Here is a 16707-nt window from a genome sequence, read left to right as displayed (position 1 = left end):
TGGAAATTTATCCGCTTGGCCTGGGAATTATTTGGTGATCATTTTAAATAATTTGTTCCAGAACATAGCCTGTTTTTTGGAGTGTTCCAGATACCGGGATGCAGGATAAATGATCCTATGCCTCTACTGTACTGTACATAGTTTGTTATTATTATAGTGTTATTTGGATCATTTTGCTTAATGGTTATGGGCATGAGTCTGGTGAATCAAAATTATTTAGTTTGTTAAGTACAGTACAGTATTGATTTTTAATTTGAGAGTCAGTGTCAGTGAATAGGATTGTGGGTAAATATAGAGTGCCAGGAATAAATGGAAATGGAGAAACTGAAATAAATGTGTGCTGAGAGAGCAAGGTTAATTTATATATTTTTAAAGGTATTATGTCTCCATTCAATACCATCTAGTCATTCTTATTACTAGAATACATGTGTTATGCTATGCTTCTCTCCTTACTCAAATAGAGCCCAAATATTTGTCTGGTTTACATGTTGCAATCCACATTCCAGTATCACCCATCAGCAACACATCCTTTACCAAAAATTCACATACCTTATACTACTGCTGCTTTCTGGATGACTATCACCCTCACTTCCTTCCATCCTAGGTGTAGACCCAGAGCATTAACCCCTTCCCTTAGGATTACGGGTAGATGATCCTACAGTGCCTTTTGTTATATGTTGTCACTCACCTCCATTGAGATGTCTGACTTAATTTGACCTGTCACTGATTGTTGAAGCTGATGTTGACATCCCATGTGACCCAATATTCATATTTAGCTAATGTTCAAGGAGAAGTCCGCTGCCTCCTTGGAAACTCTCTTCTTTAGTGTGCTCATTTAAAATTAAGATTTCATACTTTTTTCATCCATTTTCTCTACATGCTTAAAATACTGTAGTAAAATGAAGCTAAATGATTTCATTTACTTATAGAATCATTTCAGGGATTATCATAGTGTTTAATTGTACTGTGTTAATATTTTCAGCATACTCCATATGATGCAATGGTCTCTGTCATGTTGGCCCACTATCAGTACCTGTTGTTTAAGGAAATGAACGGTAAATGGACAGGACCCACAGAAGTACGATATTTTCCCATGCCCACTTTATTACACTTTGACATGGATGCCAAGCTTGTGGAAGCAATATCTAGTGCTAAAGAAACCAGTTTGTCATATGTAAGTATTAAGGCATCCAGTATATTATTGTTACTCAGTTGGATGAATTACTCTCATTGGAGACTGTATACAGTATTGGGTTCTTCCTTTTTCTAATAATAATTCAATATGTCTCTCGTACAGGTATTTCAAAATGTTAACAAATATTACAAACTTTTGTATTTCAGTATATATTTTATAACAGCAAAACAATATGAATTATGGGATATTTTGAATATGAAGGGTACGAATTATGTTTCTTTTTACTGTATATCGTTATATGAAGTAATGTACAGCAAACCTTCCCAATACTGGACTAATTTGTGCAAACATTATCTGTCATTGGGATGAGGGTTTATCTTCTCCCCTATTCCCCACAATCAAAAGGCACATCTTTTATGGTAATGAATATTGTACAGAATACTGTACCACTCTATATAAATTCATCTTTTCTTAATTATGGGGATTCAGTATGTACACTTCCTTCTTTATGCTCGCATGGTGTGAAGATGGTAATGTTACACAGAGATATTGGTGATAAAACACACAAAAACTTCTGTGACTGTTTAAAGAACAATGCTAAACAACACACTGAGTGTAGGTTAAGGACTAAATTTCTTCCCAGCACACGTTATTAAATAAATATTATTGTAATATTTTTGTATAGATTATTATTTTCAGTAGGATTTATTTCAAGATAAGCAATAAATCTGGCACCATTTAAATAATGTTTTCGGTATTTTATAACTTGATTATCATATGGAGCAATAGTAGAAGTAAAAACATTCATGATATAAAGGTAACTCTTGTCTTCATATTTTGGTAAAGAATGCTCAAGTTTTTGAAGTATGTAAACTACAGTACTTTACCATCAATCTTTCTTTTGCCCAAACAGAATTTAGTGTCATGTGTTTTGAATATTGCTCAAAATTTAAATTGTGTCTTTACATAAATGTGTAGTACCCCCTGTACATATTGTGACGACCTGCGGTGCAATGGTCAGCATGCTCGCCTCACAAGTGAGTGGACCCGGGTTCGATCCCGGGCAGGGTAAAACAATGGGCAAGTTTCTTAACACCATTTACCTCTGTTTACCCAACAATAAGTGGGAACCTGGATGTTAATTGATTTGCGGATCGTATTCCGGGGTAATGGTTAGCCAGTGCAGTTGGCGAGTTGTCCTGTCTTCTCGGACTATTCCTTGACACTGGGTCATGCAGCTCATTAAACTCAGGAAGTGGTTGTTGTGTTGGCGACAGCTTCTACACCTTAAAAAAATTCACGCCTAGGTGGCCCTTGGGTCCGCCATCCTCGTTACATGAGGGGCAACCATTATTATTTAGTACATATTGATTATGTTTTCTTACAGATCAATAATATATGTGCTAAGCTCTTTATCTTCGCTGATTATGGAAAAGATTTCCTGAGGACTCACAAGCTTCATCCAGATGCTTTTGTTCAGATGTCCATACAGCTGGCATATCAGCGTCTTCATGGAAAGTGAGTAGCTTCCTTTGGAGTATTCTGCTGATTTGTTGTAGTACATACAGTCAGTTCTTGTATAATGTGGTAGTTGTGTTCCTGAAAATACTACATTATAGAAAATCACTTGTAGTAACCATTAATTCAAAGGGACCAATTGATTTAAATAAAAATCATTAACTGCTTTTGTATGTAACTTATGTCCTTCCTATAGACCAGCACCCACATATGAAACAGCTACTACTCGTCAGTTCTATGATGGTCGAACTGAAACTCTGCGTTCATGTACTGTGGAGTCTGTTGATTGGGTACAAACAATGCTGAGCCCAAAAGCATCAGTATGTATATTTTTCCTTCACCTTTAATGACTGATAATGATTTTGATTATCTCCTGTTTTTATAATAAATGAGGAATACTTGCATGATAAAATTTAACTGCAGTGAGATAAATTTTAAGTTGATATTTATAATTAGTTGTATAATTTACAGACTTCTGAGAAGTTTCACAAGATGAAAATTGCTATGGATACTCATAACTGCCATATGAAACAGTGCCAAAATGGTGAAGGTGTTGATAGACACCTCTTTGGACTTTATGTTGTGGCCTTAGAATCTGGCATGGACATTCCAGATTTATTTATGGACCCATCATATACTAAGAGGTAAGTGTTCTTGCAGTTTGTGGTTGGTAACTTTGTGGCCTTACACCCGGCACTCAGTGACCTGTGCACCGTAGCGCCAGGTCAGTGGCTTGAACACTCCGGTATATCCTTAACTGTTAGTGACTGGGATGAATCCTTAAATTGTTTTGCTTTCCCATTACAACCAAGCCCTAAAGTCTTTAGAAGCTTGAGTCCTTTAGGTCTACCCATGACACTGTGCTGTTTAGAAGGCTCACTCGTAGTGCTGTTACCTAAACTCCTAAAGGGACGTTGAGATAAGTGCCTTGGCTTCTATTTTCAGTGCTAGTGAAATTTTGATTGAAAGTGTTGAGTATTGTATTGTAAAAACAAGATGTATGGTTACAAGGGGCCTACATACCCATACTTTGTTGCTGTGGGACTGTTATCTAATATATGCAGTAAGAGACACTCGCCCGTATTATTAAACAACATCTTCCCTCTCTGACGAAGAGTCTTCTTGAAGGGATTGTTCTTTCAAGCGGTATTTTTAATTGCTCGAACCTCTTCCCCTTCGTGTGGGACCAAGTAGGGTAGGTCTGGTAATACTGTCTACTTCGCTGATGCATTATGGGTCGTCTTACTCGTGTGTGTTTATTTACCTTCGTTGACGCTAAAATTAAGAGTACTGCGCGCTCATCATGGACATTTTTTCCTCCCACTCATCAAGGGCATGCCCTATATCGCAGAGAGAACTTGATTTATTAGTTCATTTGATTGGGGAGGAAAAGATTTTACAAATAAAAATACTTGTGGAGAGCCTGTTAGTTACAAACACAGGAGAAATATACATTTTCTAAGGTTTCCAATGTCATTTTCAAATGTAACTAATCTACAGTAATGCATAAAATAAGAAGGAAATGGCTTTTAAGTGCTGATATGCCCTTATTATATTGTCATGGGTTAAAAATTGTGGTTTTCAGAGAAAACAAATTTATAAACGCCACAATTTCAATGTTTTATAGTGAGATGGTCGTATTTATGGTAAATGTTTTAAAAAGTTTTATTTATAAGTTAAAGTTAAGTTAACCTAACCTAACCTTAACCTAGCATAATTTATCACATGCTGTGGGAGAACTTACTATTACTGAAACAGGGGAAGCTGCTGTGAAGTCCTCTACTGTATATTAGCCAAAATACTGTATCATATACTGTACGTTTAAGTCACATTATCATTAAAAAATCAAACTCCATCTCCCAGTGAACATCTTTTATTATAAACCTAATTCTGACAAATGGAAGTTTACCAAAACGAAATACTGTAATTGGTGATGAAAAATTAGAGCCTGCAGTATTTCACATATTATATCATTATCCACTGTATCAAAGGTAATGTTACCATCCTTGTAACAATGCCCTCCCAGTGAAATTTGCCTCTACCCATTTTAATATTTTTAGGCATTAAATCTCCCCTGTATATATTTTCCAGACAGAATCTCACTTAAAAAAATGCTAAAAGGTTGCATTAAGTATCTTAAATGTACTTACCCGTACTTTATTAATACAGTCAACCCTCACTTTACGCAGTTAATGTAACCCACAGGGTACCGCGGAAAGTGAGAAACGCGTAAAGTGAATAACATAACATATGGGATTAAATGAAATAGAGACCAGCTGACCCCCAAACTCCACTTTTTCCAACACAATACCTATGTTCTAGTAAAAATAACATCTTAATTTTATGATGGTACATGCACACAATTAATACTTAAGAGAAATAGAGAAATACAGTCGCCAAGTTAATGTCCATTCAAATAATGGACACGACTCCCTCCCCCTCTTCTCACACTACACTGCTGGCTCTTCCCTCTGAGAAATTTTGGGGGTAAAACCAGGTATAGTGATAAATAATACCTCAAACTAAAGTTAGGATAATATAATTGACATTGCTGGATTCCTTGTAAGACCAGGAATATTTTGAATATAAATGTCATATATTTTTCACAAAAGATAACATATTTACTCAGATTAAACATTTTATCTAAAATTTGTATGTCTAATGCAAAATATATGATGTTTATATTCAAAATGATCACCAAATTGTAAGAATTCCAGCAATGTAAATTATATTCTGGCTGGGTAATTTGTATGAATTTTATGAGCTAAATAAAAAAATTATACTTCACCGTGTAAAGGGGTACACCCACCGCGGAATGTGAGCATCCTGGGTTCTGGCAGGGCACCGTGTAAACGTGGAAACGCGGAATGTGGGACCGCGTAAAGTGAGGGTTGACTGTATATGCCACTTAAAGTTTGGTGACGATTTTCTCCCAGTGAAATTTGCCTCGTATCCATTTGAATATTTATAGGCAAGAATCTCGCCAGTTTATTTTTTCCAGACAGAAACTCACTTATAAAACTACTAAAAAGTTTAATAAATTACCTTAAATGTGCTTACCTAATTAATACCAGCATTAGTAAGATGAGATGACTCCAGCAGCTTGCCTTTGGCAATGACAGGAAGCACAGCTTTTGTCAATGTCGTAATATGACAGGAAACACAGCTTTTGCAATGTCATAATATGGGCCGTAAAACCAATAGTGTAAAAAAAATAGATTAAAAAAATTACCAATACTGTACTGTACTTGTTTCTTTGTACATTAATCGCATTGACTATAAATATTCAATAAAACTAACAAAACAATTATGAAGAGGGTGACGAAAAGCAGCTACTAGCTACCTCTTCAAATTTCAGTAATATTAGTTTGTTTTCCAGCCACCACACTCCATCGTGCGCTGCAGTAAAAGGTTCTTCACATTTAAAAATACGGTTTTTGACACGAGGATCCTCTTCAAGGAAAGATGTTGTTTAATAATATGGGCGTCAATCTGTCAATGACAGGACAGTAATCCATCATTTAAGCTGATTTCACAAGATCTCATTTGGTTTATATGTGATATACATTTTACCATAAAATTTCCCCAATATTGTATTAAAGTTTACTTGTGTATAGCTGCATATTGTGGGTTTCACCTTCTGTGTACTGTACATATTACAGTGTTGGAAAACATCTCATGAGCTATGTACTTCAGGAACGCCACCAGAACATACACAGAATATGTTGTGCAAATACATCTTTTGTGCAGTACTTATGGACTAGATTTCTTCTTTTTATCATTAATAATGTCACCCCTTAAGTATCCTTTGAATTCTACAACAAGTGAAGAAACCCTTATAAAGAATCCTAAGAAGGTTTTAACTCTAAGAAGCTAAATTGTAGATATTGAGAAATTTTGAAAATGGTGAAACAGCCTCAGTGTTTGGCAGAGAATATCAAGTGAAATTTTTTTTATTTCAGCATTGAATTATTTTTAGTACAATACTCCAGCTATTTTTACGCTAAATACTAAATGTATTATTTAGTGTAAATAATAGCTAATGTGAAGTAATTGTGCATATTATTCAAAATACTTTTTTTGTGTGAATATTATTATAAAAGAATATCTGTGGTTGTAGTGGTGGTGGTGGCAACTACGTGCTGTCAACAAGTACTGTGGGATACTCCCCTGTGTTTGGAGGTACAAGCGCCATGGTTCCTCAAGGCTATGGCTGTTTCTACAGTATGGTATCTGACAGGTGAGACTTTTTTTTTTTTTTTTTTTCCAGTGAGGAGAAAGTTATATGGCGATTACCAGTATAAGAGGTTGGTGACTCAACAGTGAGTGTTAAAGAGTACTGAAATACGTAAGTAATCATACTACTAATAAAAAACTGCTTGATTTTAGCATATTTTCATTTTTACTAATTATTTTTTCTCTTAAATTTGGGGGTTTTGTTCATATTTTATATTAGAGCATTTTTTCATTACTGTAAATTTTCGCTTATCAAATCCTCGTAAATAAAGGGTCTGCCTGTTTGTACACTCATATGGAGGTGCAGATACATAAACACAGACAAAGATGTGCTGTATGTACAGTCCTGGACTCTTCCACGTTGAACACCCAGTCAGACGACCAGAGAGCTAGAATCAGCTGACGATCTAGTAACTGTGTGTGTAAGGGGGTGGGAGGGAGAGGGGAGGGGTAAAGATTGGGGAGTACTTGAGTTCCGTGTTGCGTAATACAGTATACGTAATCATATATTATTTCGCAAAGAGTGATGGAAGTGGAAGAGGTGATTATGGTATAGGAATACGTATTTACAGTGGCATTGCGTTGTTTGATTTATTGGGGTGTAGTTGGTTATCTCTAATCTAAGGCTCCAAAGACAGAGAAACACATAACCTTTACCTCCCTGCACTACTGCTGCCCTTCTTCGGGTAAGGACAGTATGAGAAAACAGGTGCCAGTCAATGATTGATGTCGACCAATTTCTTAGAAATAATTTTTTTCCAAATCCGACATATATAACTTTAAGCTGATACACATTTTTAGGTGATTCAACTGCTCTTATATTCACATTATATTTCATGAAAGCATTAATAGCATATAATGAAACCACATGCTGTCGTAAGTCACGTTTCGACCTAGCCTCGCACTGGGTAAACCAAAATGACCTCTTTACACTTATCGTTTTAATATGGCGATTCTTGTGGTACGATGCTACGAAAGATACTGACAAGTAGTTACTGATGACGTGTAGGTGCATAATGGTATTATCAAACTCCCCCCATCTTCCCCCCCCCACACACACACACACACACACACTGTTACCAGATCGTCAGCGGATTCTACCTCTCTGGTTGTCTGGCTGGGTGTTCAATGTGGAAGAGTCCGGGACTGCACATTCACATATACAACAAAATTCAGCCCATAAGAGCCCGTACCGATAGATATAAGAACAGCACCATCCCATCTATTGTTAAAATAATAAACAACTCCTCATTTATGTACTGCACAGCCCTGTAAATGTATTCAATGCATATTATATCATTATGTCTAAATTAAATGTAAGTCTGTATATTTTCAGCCACCGGCTGCAACTCTATTAATAAACCGTTTATTATTATTATTATTATTATTATTATTATTATTATTATTATTATTATTATTATTATTATTATTATTATTATATACTATTCAGTACTGTACAGTATACTATATGGTGAATTAATAGAAAGGAAAGGCAGATGGAAGTTGTTATGGCAGAAAATAAATAGGATGAGAAAACCAAGTGAAGGAATTTAAAAAGCAGTTAAATTTTAAAGAGGAGAAAGTTAAAAGGAAATTGGGAGGATATTTTAAACAATTGCTATGTGGATAGGATGTGATATTAGTGGAATTATGCGGTTTACGATTTGATGGATATAGATAGTGTCAGTGAAAGGGGAAAAAAGAAGATAAGCCACTGGGAGTAGATGGGATTACCATTGAAATGTTATGGATGGAGGTGGAATACTGTACCTTTAGTGATAGATTACATGACCAAAAGAGTATGTGCTCTGTTTGGTATAGGGAAGGGTCCAAGGGGTGACAGGGAAAGGTGATGAGAATGAATAACAACTGTAGTAGAATAAATCTGTTGAGTTTACAAAGACCCTGACACTCGTCAACCTGTGAATCTGAGACATCACATGACCCAGTTCACCATCTATGGGCCCAACAGTGTGTGATGTCTCGGATTCACAGGTTCTTGAGTCTCAGGTCAGAGGACTGACACAACTTTTTTCTGTGACTTTACACAAGATTTAGGGTCTTGTTACAAAAGGAGAGTGCCATAGAAGAACTTATCTTTGACAGTAATACAATGAGTGGATAACATTAAACTAAAAATAAAACTTGAAAGAGAGAGTAAAAAGAATATTACATGCCACACATACACAACATTGCTAAAGCTGCCTCCTGAAAGCTGGGAATGCTGTGCACTTGCTGTAGCTACTTCACTCCTGAGCAGTTGCTTCAAGATTTTTAAGGGATTTATTCGTCCTAACTTCGAGTACTGCTCTCATAGCTGGGGTGGCTCTTCTTCTGTCCGTCTGTTAGATAGGGTGGGATCAAAGGCATTTCGTCTTATTAACTCTCCTCCTTTATCTGATAATCTCTATTCTCTTTCTCTTCGCCACAATGTTGCTTCACTCTCTCTCTTTTACAGGTACTTTAACAGGCAAATTTCGGTAAATTTGGCATCCTATGTACCGCCGGAAAGGCCGTGGGCTCGTAATACCCATCTTGCCCACGGTTCCCACCGTTTCTGTGTGAATGTCGGTCACACTAGAATAACCCCTTATAGTACATCCTTCTTTCCTCACACAGCCAAACTGTAGAATGCTCTGCCTTCTGTGTTTCCATACTTATACAATGTCTCACTTTAAAAAGCTGGTTTTCCAGCATCTTCGTGGTGTAGGTTAATTTAGTCCTTTTCTCTTCTATTTCCAAGGCCCCGTTGTGGGTTAATGACCTGCGTCCAGGTGGGCCATTCCCCCATAAAACATTCATCCTCACTGTTTGAGTTGACCACTATTTGATGGCCATTTATGTAATGAAGAGTCCAGAATATAATAGTATGGGTGTATCCCAACCAAAATAATGACATAATTTCCTCATCAGTGGAAAATAATATATTGTACTGTGTGGCTTGTATCCTTTTAGTTCAACTGTTGAACACAACACTTGTATCTTAGTGTTTACGATTGAAAAATGTGTCAACTTCAGTGCTGGGCAGGTAAAAGAAGCATTATTTCATGTATAGATCTTTGTATAAGAGAGAAGAAAAACTGCATTATTCATAACTGTAGTTTCCTTTTTCAGGATGAACTTCTTTCTCTCCGGTTTCAAATCCTCAGAAGAGATAAATGTGGATGCCTTTAAAAATGCACTCCGTGCCTCCCTCTGTGATATGCAAAATATCTTACTTGTGCCTAACTCAAGCCTCTAAATTATAAATAATTTCCTACTGTAATACACACACACACACACACACACACACACACATACATTAGCTTTGATGCAGCCGTAAGTATAAAGGTTCATTATTTCACAGTAAACTAATGAGGAAATTATTTTTATATCAGCTGGATGTTTGAATTAACACAGTGTATGGCAGACAGGTGAAGCCAAGCCAGCAGATCCAGTGCCTGAGTTATGGATGTGTTGGTTGTAGCTTCTCGTGAACATTTTGACCTCGATGACACACCTCCCCCCATCTTTAATTTTTATTACCTGTACAGTGAAACCTCCATATAACGGACTTCTCTCTGCATATAATCCATGAGATGGGGATTTCACATCTAATGGACCCTCAATTACAACACTTTTCTCTCCATATAGTATGTTATATCGAGGTTTTACTGTATAAAAATAATTTTATTATATGTATACAATAATTGTATTTTGAATTTAATTTGTATCCAGAATTTTATTTTATATTACTTAATGTTTATTTAATTTGAGGCAAATGAAAATGAAAATTACTCTCCTGAATAGCTAAATGAAGTAATTTGCTTCCTTTTTTAAGTGTATACGCTATGGTGTAAGCTGAGCTTATGGTTGTACTGTGCTTTTTTTTTTCATTCTCCACACACTGAAATAATATCACAAGCAAACTTAATAAAGGTGTTCTGCCTTTTTAAGTTTTGATTTTGAATACAGTGCAGTTCATTAGATATGGCTGAAACAACAAATCATACTAGTGTAAAGTTCTGTCTGTGACAGGCCCGGGGAATATGTGGTCACTGGCTTTCCCCGAGTGCAGTTTCTCAATGGTTCCTACAATAAATAATTCTGATAACTGAAGATGAGAGTACAGTACATCAATATAAAATTTTGAGACGTTAGATTATTTAAGTACATTTACTTATCACCAGTCAAGGATATAACATTAATAGATTGAATCTTTCTAAAAGTTCTTATTTTTGTTGGAGAAGACAAGAGGCAGCAGCATAACCTCCTGGGGCAATTGAATTATTTTCCTCTTGTGCAAGGTTAGGTAATGTGGGTGGGTGTGTGAGAGTGTGACACTATATCATGGTCCACTACCCCTCCCCCATCCAAAGGAGGAGTAGATTTTAATGAGCTAAGAAGTCACCCCGAAACTCTTGTGTCTTTGCTTTACTTTCTGGACCCTACTTGCTTTTGCTGCGTCAACTCAGTTGTTCCTTAAGTAGCTGGTACAGTATGTTACTCATGTTATCAGGGTACCTCTCCTTCACTTTGTTCATCAGAATGATGGCAGATGAAAGTAAATGGGTGATGAGGAACTGTGGATGTATGGTTCAGCCATTGCAGGAGTAGCATTACAGTACCTACTGTCTTGACAAAGGTACCTTAAAAGTGGCAAAGGCTTCGTGACATGATGGACATACTATGACGCATAACAAGTACCATGACTCATGACAGGTACCATGACTCAACATGGCATGAAGGTGGCATATGATTTCCCATTCATGAGTTTATTATTACTTTTCTCTCACCCTTTATTCAGTACCTATCACACTTGCCTTGCATCCTTCTCATAACATCTTCCCTGTGTGTCACTTCACCTTACATTATCTCTGACTCAGTTTAAACATTTCCTATTGTTTTGTGGTCACTGATAACCCAATTTCCACTCTTAAAGTGCGTACACTTGAGTCAGATCTGCCCAGGATCCAAACTTAACAAAAATTCACAAAATGGATATTCCTCATGAATGAAGGAGTTACAATGCACCTAAGTGGTTGACTTAAGCTAAAGCACAAAAAATAACAGCCATACATTACATCAAAATTTACACTGAGACTGCACAACTAGATTTGTTCATTTAATACTATTCTGGGGACAAAATTAGGATGTCTTCCTTGGATAGTGTCACCAGTGCCATTTGTTGAGACACATAGAGTAGGGTTTCAGATAGAGTACAGTACTACACTGCACTGTATATACTGTATATTTATTTAGTCTTTCAGACATTTTCCTGATGTAATGCAGAGTTGCAAGAATAAAGAGAAACTATACACATACATTGTCCTTTCATTCATAGTTATTTATTAATTCTGCTAAGTGTTTTAGTGTATTTTTTTGTCCGGTGATTTGATTTCAGATTCCCTAGAAGAATTTTTAGTAAATTTCAGAGACTTGTGAAGTGTGTCCTACTGAGATTCTTGTTCAGTGCTTGCATATGCATTATATATACCTGTACTGTGCATACATCTAAGTTTAGTTTAGCCAGTATCAATCACACTATTATGCTCTCCCAGGGACTCCCTTTGAGGAGTCATGAAGTCATCATTGTTCACTGTACTTGCACCACTGGATTTAATAACTTATAATAAAACTTACTGTGCTCATGAGGGATGTCTTAATGAGTTTTGTGCCTATGAATCCATTCCATTAAATGGTTTATTAGTAAGGTGTTCTTCACGCTTAGAACAAATTCCAAAGCAAACTTATAGTATTACAACTTGCATACTGTACTGTATCCTCCAGTTCTATTTTTTTTTGTTATATTTCAGACCAGGTTGTGATTGCCCTGTTTTAATGAGTAAATTGTTATAAAAAGGGTCATAGAAGTTCTGGCAACATACTACTTTTAAAAAAACATATTCTGTGTATATATTTAAAACAAAAATACAGTACTACAGATCTATTCAGACTTTCAAATATGGAACTTCTCTTGCTTAGTAGGCTTAGTTAGTGATTTGATAACAGAACAGGTTAGGTTGTGGAACAGCTTAGATTTTTTCAATATACAATATGAGAAAAGTAATTCCAGTTAAGTAGAGAGTTACTGTTATTTGAGGTTGACAAGGAGTGAAGTGTGGGAGATTAGGCAGATTACAGTAACTCATTTGGCAGTAAATGCTGGAGAGAAATAAATACTGTACTAGTTGGAAGATTGTATGTACTGTATACTGTATTAAATTAGAGAAATAACAACCAAGCTAAAGATTGGTTCATTGTAGAAATAACAACTTACTGTAGCAAAGAGTGGAGACAAAGTATTAAAGGTTAAGGCAGTACAGTATTTTATTCTAGATTAAGATGTAGTAAGTACAGTATAGTAATTTTAACTTAATTTGGGGACCCAGGACCCACTTTTATAAAAACAGTGGTCCCTCGGTTAACGAACGGTTCGATTAACAACATTTCGGTTAACGAATTACCTCCCATAAGGATCTTCAATTCGGTTAATGAACAAAACTTCGATTAACGAAATCCTTATGAACATCATGTTTTGTTGTGAGCATCAGCTGATGGGCTAGTCTGCCAATTCAGTAATCTGTTCTATGTTTACATTTGTTTCCAGTGGAGTAAGTATCAAGAAAGTTGTGCTCTTTAATATTTTTGCATTTTTTATATTAAAATTATTAGTCATTTTAACATTTATTTAATATATGCAGTACAGGGAACTAGTTTTTGTGCGCCCATCAGACGCTTGACTCAGCCAATAGGCGTCAGTTGGGCTCTGTTGAGAGTGGAGTGAACATCTATTTTGTTGGTGTCTTGAATATTTTTGCATTTTTCATTGAAATTATTTATTGGTCATTTTGAAATTTAGTTAACATATTGATCATATATAGCACAGTGCAGTGTTGATTTAAATAAAATAATCTTGAATTACACCTAGTAAACTTAATTTTATGGGTGAAATGACGGCATCAAGCATGGTTCCCCTGAAAGGTGATTTCATCTCCATCCCCACTTCCTTCTCTTCTCCCTTCTCCTCCACCCCCACTTCTAATTCCCATCATCATCATCAACCAGGAACCTTCTACATACACACCTCATAGTAAGTGTTCTTTACTGCATTTTTTTTCTACTTTGTATGTACTTTTCAGTGAGCTGGAACCAATTTACCCAATATCCCATTGAAACAATGGATTCAGTTAACGAACGACCCTCTGGAACAAATTGTGTTTGTTAATCGAGGGACCACTGTGCTGAGATTTGATTGTAATTTCTTGTGAATGCATCAGAAATACAATTTATTACTGGAACTATGATGGGAATGAGGAAAAATAATTGACTTTCATATAGTTTGATGAATACTGTATAGAGAAGTAAACAATAGGAATACAGTATGGCACTTATTACAATTGTTTGATTTTGACAATAGTATGTCAGTTTCTCCATATGAGAAAATTTTTGTACAAATAAGAATTTTTGTTACAATATTGTTTAATTTTTTTTTAACAAATAAGTTGTTTATCTGAATGATAAAGCATATACAGTATATTCTTAAAGCATTACTGTATTGTAGCCATACCTTACACTACACCCATGTACAGTACTGTACTTTATACATGCAGTAATGATATTTGGTTTATCAAGGTACTGTACTGGCAATGGTTTGGAACTTTATATATACTGTATATATTTTTTAACTGAAATGACTAAAACACTTTGGTCACCCATGTACAGTACACATACAGTAATCATTTCCTTACTGTAAATTCTTTGCATACAAGGTATAGTATTTTCTGTTGATTTTAGGGCTATATTGATTTTTTATTTCCTTAACTGCTTTATATTATTGAGATTCAGTCTACAGTACAGCAGTAGTGATATTTAGAATTTTTTTATTTTATTCTTGAATCATATGAGTAATTCTTCACTGCTATGATTAGACATAATTCTATACTTATGGGAAATCTTTAATGTACAGTAATACCCTGCTTAACACGGTTTCGCTTAGCACGATTTCACGTATACGCGGTGCCTCGCCAGAGCTGAACTTTCACTTAACGCGGGTTTTTTCCACATATACGCGCAGAGTGTCCGGCTCGAGAGCTATTTTTAGATTCGCCCCACCCGACCTGACTGCCTGCCTGCCTGCCTGCCTGTTTTAGCTCATAAAATTCATACAAATTACCCGGCCAGAATATAATTTACATTGCTGGAATTCTTACAATATGATGATCATTTTGAATATAAACATCATAGATTTTGCATTAGACATACAAATTTTAGATATAATGTTTACTCTGAGTAAATATGTTATTTTTTGTGCAAAATATATGACATTTGTATTCAAAATATTCCTGGTCTTACAAGGAATCCAGCAATGTCAATTATATTATCCTAACTTTAGTTTGAGGTATTATTTATTACTAAAAAGGTAAATATTCTGGTTTCCCACACATCTGGTAGGGAGGGTTGGTGGGGGGTGGGGGGGAGGGAGGGACTGACCGACCATCTATTACCATGTGAAGAATATTTTTTTTATTAACTGAAGATATTTGTTTTAGCTCATAAAATTCATACAAATTACCCGGTCAGAATATAATTTACATTGCTGGAATTCTTATAATTTGATGATCATTTTGAATATAAACATCATAGATTTTGCATTAGACATACAAATTTTAGATGTAATGTTTACTCTGAGTAAATATGTTATCTTTTGTGCAAAATATATGACATTTATATTCAAAATATTCCTGGTCTTACAAGGAATCCAGCAATGTCAATTATATTATCCTAACTTTAATCTGAGGTATTATTTAATACTAAATGTTAAAATTTAGTTTTTTCACCCAACATCTCTTGAAGGGAGGATTGGTGGGGGGTGGGGGGGGAGGGTTGGGACGGACCGCGTGGTTGGAAGAGGGGGGGAGGCAAGGTGGGGTACTTTGATTGACAGATAGTGTCGTGAAGAATATTTTTTTTTATTAGCTGAAGATATTTGTTTTAGCTCATAAAATTCATACAAATTACCCGGCCAGAATATAATTTACATTGCTGGAATTCTTAAAATTTGGTGATCATTTTGAATATAAACATCATAGATTTTGCATTAGACGTACAAATTTTAGATATAATGTTTACTCTGAGTAAATATGTTATCTTTTGTGAAAAATATATGACATTTATATTCAAAATATTCCTGGTCTTACAAGGAATCCAGCAATGTCAATTGTATTATCCTAACTTTAGTTTGAGGTATTATTTATTAAAATTTAGTGGTTTTCCCCCCCAAAATTTCTCAGAGAGGGAAGAGCCAGCAGTGTAGTGTGAGAAGAGGGGGAGGGAGTGGAGTCCATTAATTGAATGGACATTAACTTGGCGACTGTATTTCTCTATTTCTCTTAAGTATTAATTGTGTGCATGTACCATCATAAAATTAAGATGTTATTTTTACTAGAACATATGTTCTGTTGTTCACTTAGCGCGGTTTTCACTTAACACGGTACCCTGTGGGTTTTATTGACCGCGTTAATCTGGGTACTACTGTACTGTATTTTGCAGTATACATAATGCCAAAAAAAATTACTGTTGCATTATACAGTATGTAGTTATGTTATGTGTATATACTGTACAGGTAACAGCGATTGGATGTGACATTATTTTGTACCACATTTTTAGTACCTCATGGAAACCTTTGTTAAGGTTGATACAGACTGACCTGCCATGTATTTTAAGAGTTTGGATCCTGAATTTATGGTCAAACAAGAACAGTTGTTGCTATTTTTAAATGTCTCAAAGCACATTTTAGAACTGTTAAGAAATTTGGAAAATTTTTAATGTATCAATGC

General features: G+C 35.5%; 1 protein-coding gene across 5 annotated transcripts in view; it reads left to right on the top strand.

The window, feature by feature from the left end:
* LOC121872648 (peroxisomal carnitine O-octanoyltransferase-like) overlaps nucleotides 1–12522 on the top strand; it is a 58247-nt gene extending 45725 nt beyond the window's left edge. For 4 of the 5 annotated variants that reach the window (XM_042375579.1, XM_042375578.1, XM_042375583.1 and 1 more), the window contains 6 exons: nucleotides 983–1174; nucleotides 2523–2653; nucleotides 2850–2973; nucleotides 3125–3297; nucleotides 6774–6893; nucleotides 10004–12522. In XM_042375579.1, the coding sequence (XP_042231513.1) occupies nucleotides 983–1174; nucleotides 2523–2653; nucleotides 2850–2973; nucleotides 3125–3297; nucleotides 6774–6893; nucleotides 10004–10130 (867 nt within the window). In that variant the 3' untranslated portion in view covers nucleotides 10131–12522. Of the gene's footprint in view, nucleotides 1–982; nucleotides 1175–2522; nucleotides 2654–2849; nucleotides 2974–3124; nucleotides 3298–6773; nucleotides 6894–6923; nucleotides 7002–10003 lie in introns of all 5 variants that reach the window. The other variant, XM_042375580.1, reaches the window with a different exon arrangement.
* The last annotated feature ends 4185 nt before the right edge of the window (nucleotides 12523–16707 follow it).

Source organism: Homarus americanus, unplaced genomic scaffold (genome assembly GCF_018991925.1).
Source record: "Homarus americanus isolate GMGI-L3 unplaced genomic scaffold, GMGI_Hamer_2.0 scaffold39155, whole genome shotgun sequence".
Lineage (NCBI taxonomy): Eukaryota > Metazoa > Arthropoda > Malacostraca > Decapoda > Nephropidae > Homarus > Homarus americanus.
Note: the sequence above shows the minus strand (reverse complement) of the source record. Positions and strands in the feature narration are given on the sequence as shown.